The sequence below is a fragment of the Lipotes vexillifer genome, unplaced genomic scaffold (genome assembly GCF_000442215.2).
Source record: "Lipotes vexillifer unplaced genomic scaffold, Lipotes_vexillifer_v1.1 scaffold371, whole genome shotgun sequence".
Classification (NCBI taxonomy): Eukaryota; Metazoa; Chordata; class Mammalia; order Artiodactyla; family Lipotidae; genus Lipotes; species Lipotes vexillifer.
In genome coordinates, this window is record NW_006786304.1 from 1,332,846 (window position 1) to 1,336,570 (window position 3,725).

Consider the following 3,725-nt stretch of genomic DNA (forward strand, 5'->3'; position numbering starts at 1 on the left):
ATGGCGGCGGGCGGCGCGGAGGGCGGCTCGGGCACCGGTGCTGCCATGGGGGATTGTGCGGAGATCAAGTCGCAGTTCCGCACCCGCGAGGGCTTCTACAAGCTGCTCCCCGGCGACGGCGCCGCTCGCAGGTCGGGTCCGGCTTCCTCCCAGACCCCGGCGCCGCCCCAGCCGCCGCAGCAGCCCATGCCCGGCCCTGCCTCCACCTCCGGCCCCGGTGCTGCGGGCGCCGCGCCGTCCCCTCCGCCCGCAGGCCCAGGGCCCGGGCCCGCGCTGCCTGCGGTGCGCCTCAGCCTCGTGCGCCTCGGGGAGCCCGACGGCGCCGGGGCCGGGGAGCCTCCCGCCACGCCCGCAGGGCTGGGCGCTGGGGGAGACCGCGTCTGCTTCAACTTGGGCCGCGAGCTCTATTTCTACCCGGGCTGCTGTCGCCGCGGGAGCCAACGGGTGAGCGGCCCGCATCGTGGGGCCCTAGGTGCTGGCTGAGAGGATGGGGATCCCTGAGGTGATTCACAAGTGACAGGAGAGTCCCTGAATGATAGGGGGCCCTGAGATAGGCATCCTACATGTGACAGACATCTTAAGGGGAAAGGATTCTTGGAGGTAATACAGGATTCTAAAAGGTGATGGGAGGCTCCCTGTGTGCTGGGAGGTGATGGGAAACCTCGAGATCATGTGAGATCCCGAGGTTATGCGTGGGGGTCCTGGGATGGTGACTGTTCTGGAGGTGATGGGGAATCCGAGATGGTATGGGGTGCTCCAAGGTGCTGGCTGGCAGGCATTTTGCAGGTGATGGGAAATGCAGGCTCAGAAGTGATGGAGAGCCCAGGGGTATTGCTGTCTGAGGGTGTTGGGGGGACTTGTGGAGCTCAGAGGTGAGGAGGATTCTGGAAGTAATGGGGGCTTAGAGGTAATAGGGATCCTGAAGGTGAATGGGATCCTAGAGAAACTTGGGGTTCTGGAGGTAATGAGGGTGCTGGAGGAAATGAGAATCTCGGAGCTGATGGGAGATCTGGAGATAATGAGATCCCAGAGGGAACATCCTCAAGTGTGATGGGTGTCTCTAAAGTGATGTCAGTCCCAGAGGACACAAGACCCTTGGAGTTTATGGTGGTCCCCAGAAGTGATGGGGTCCTGAGAGCCCAGAGATGGTGAAGGCACCTAAAATTTGGGGGACCATGAGGTTTAATGGGTCCCTGAACTGTGATGGGGATGCTGAGATTTAAGGACTCCAAAGTGAGGAGAAGCCTGGGACATTGGACTTTAGACTTCTGGGGATTGGATGATCGTGAGTTTTGAGGGTCTTGGAATATAGTGGTGCTAAGACCCAGGGGAGTTGCTGAAATTATAGAAAGGAATTGGAGCTCAGGGACTACAGGGGCCCTGAAACTGACACTGTGGCCAAGGGTGTACCAGAAGTTGGGGGTGTCCAACTTTGGGGAGGACGCACTGTGGTCTCATGTGGTGGCAGGGGGCAAAGCTTCCTGCCTGGTTTTCTCCTCTGTTTGTGATTTGGGTGCTCCTTCCTGTCTGTGGTTGCACCTTCCCTCCCCACTCACCCATCCACCTACCCACTCCCCTCAGGGATTTAACCCTGCTTCCTCTTCGTGGTTTTCCCCCAACCTCAACACCCTCTTCCTTCCTCTCAGTGGTAGAAGCCATTAACTCGTTTTCTCCCACCACCCAAGTCCATTGACCTCAACAAGCCAATTGACAAGCGGATCTATAAGGGCACCCAGCCCACTTGCCACGACTTCAACCAGTTCACTGCTGCCACAGAGACCATCTCCCTGCTGGTGGGATTCTCAGCCGGTCAAGTGCAGTACCTGGATCTCATCAAGAAGGACACCAGCAAGCTATTCAATGAGGAGGTGATTGTGGGCCCCCAGGGCCCAGAACTGCTCGCGTTCCCACCCACCCATACACTGTTTGCCATGAGACTGCAGCTGCCTGGGAAGCAGTGTAGGCCTGAGGAGGCAGGATGAGCGAGAGATGGGGGATGGGCGGACAGACATGGAGGATGGGGTGACAGCAGCTGCTGTGATGATAACTAATAATGACGGCTGCATCTCTTGTGCCCAGGCCCTATGCTGTGTTAGCCCTATGCTGAACACATTACTCCTGGAGTTTTCATCAACCAATGGGTTAGGATTGTGATACCCATTTTGCAGATTGGAGAACTGAAGCTACTTACTGGTTGGGATTTGTTTGAAGCCACAGCCCTTGCTTTTCAAATTCTGGGCCCTGTGGGCTTTGGATTCAAATCTTTGCTGCACCATTTACTCACTGTGTGGCTTTGGGAGGTGACTATTCCTCCCTTAGCCTCAGTTTTTCTCCTCTGCAAAATGGGATTCCCATCCCTACCTCACGGGACTGTTGTAAAATCATACATGGAGTTTGCTCAGTCCTGGGTGGACCTGGCAGAAGGGGAGATGCCAGTGAAAGACCTTATCTGTGTCCAGAACTACTCTTGTCCTCTGTCTCTTTCTCTCTGTTCTGAGAAGGTGTTTCAAATGTACAGAGTGCATGAATGGCAGAGTGTTCCAGTGAGTGGAACACGGAACGGATTAAAGTGGACTAGGTCATCCATTCACAAAATATTCATTGAGCATTCGTTCTTTGCTAGGCATTGTTCTAAGCACTGGGAGTACTACATCTCGGTGAACAAAACAGGGGGCCCTGCCTTTGTGGAGCTTTTATCTAGCTGGAGGAGACAGATAGTCATCAAATAACTAAGTAGGCTGTGTGTCAGCATGTCGTGGAGAAAAATCCAGCAGGGAAGGCGAATGGGGAGTGCTCGGTGAGGTTAGGAAAGGTCTCATGGAAGGTGACATGGAAATAAAGTCCTAAAGGAGGCAAGACAAATTATTGGAGAAAAGGACATTCTGAGTAGAGGGAACAGCTAGGACAAATGCCGGAAGCAGGACAGCAACAAGGCTGTGTGGCCAGAGCCGTGTTTAGGGGGAGGGTAGTAGATGACCTCCGAGAAACAACTCGGAGGGGCCAGGAGATGTAGGGTCTGGCAGGTCATGGAAAAGACCTTGGCTTTTAGAGCCTCTCGCCACTGGGGTTCATCTGAGCCAAGAACACAGAAACAATTTGATTTAATTTCTAAATTCTCCAGAGAATGGAGAATGGCAAGCACCTTGGGTACCTGGGGAAGACGGTGGCTGCCAGAGGGCTTTAGAGCTTGGTCCTCCCCGGAGTCCCGCTTGAGGAAGGCTGCCATGGTGTCCAGAATGGGAGAGACAGTGCCGGGTGCTGACTTAGGTTTTAATAGCATCTCTTTGGCAACTGTGCGGAGAAGAGACCCAGGTGGTGGAGGCCAGGCAGTTAGGCCATTGCAGGCCTGACAGCAGCTGAGACCAAGGTGGTTGGAGTTGGGGGTGGTGAGAAGAGATCAGGTTCTGGGCACATTTTGCAGATCAAGCCCACAGGATTTCTTGCAGGTTTGGAGGTGAGCTGTGAGGACAAAAAGGAGCAAAGATGCGCGGCTGCCAGGATGGGGTTGTCACTCAGGTGTCCAGGAACTACTTTCCAGGCACCTCCTGCGGGCACAGTTCTGTGCTCTGGGGCTAGAACAATGAACCAAATAAACAAAGATACCTTCCTTGGGGGAGCTGATACTCCGTGACTCAATATCTTGCCTTAAGCATGACATGGTAGAGGTGGCGGAGGGGGTCAGACAGAGGAGAGTTCTCTGGAAGGCCGCGCTGCCCTCCTGCTGA

General features: G+C 55.1%; 1 protein-coding gene across 1 annotated transcript in view; it reads left to right on the forward strand.

Moving 5' to 3' along the window:
• DMWD (DM1 locus, WD repeat containing) overlaps positions 1–3,725 on the forward strand; it is a 6,598-nt gene continuing 2,873 nt past the window's right edge. The window contains exons 1-2 of the mRNA XM_007458508.1: positions 1–444; positions 1,686–1,868. Of these exons, the coding sequence (XP_007458570.1) occupies positions 1–444; positions 1,686–1,868 (627 nt within the window). The remainder of the gene's footprint in view (positions 445–1,685; positions 1,869–3,725) is intronic.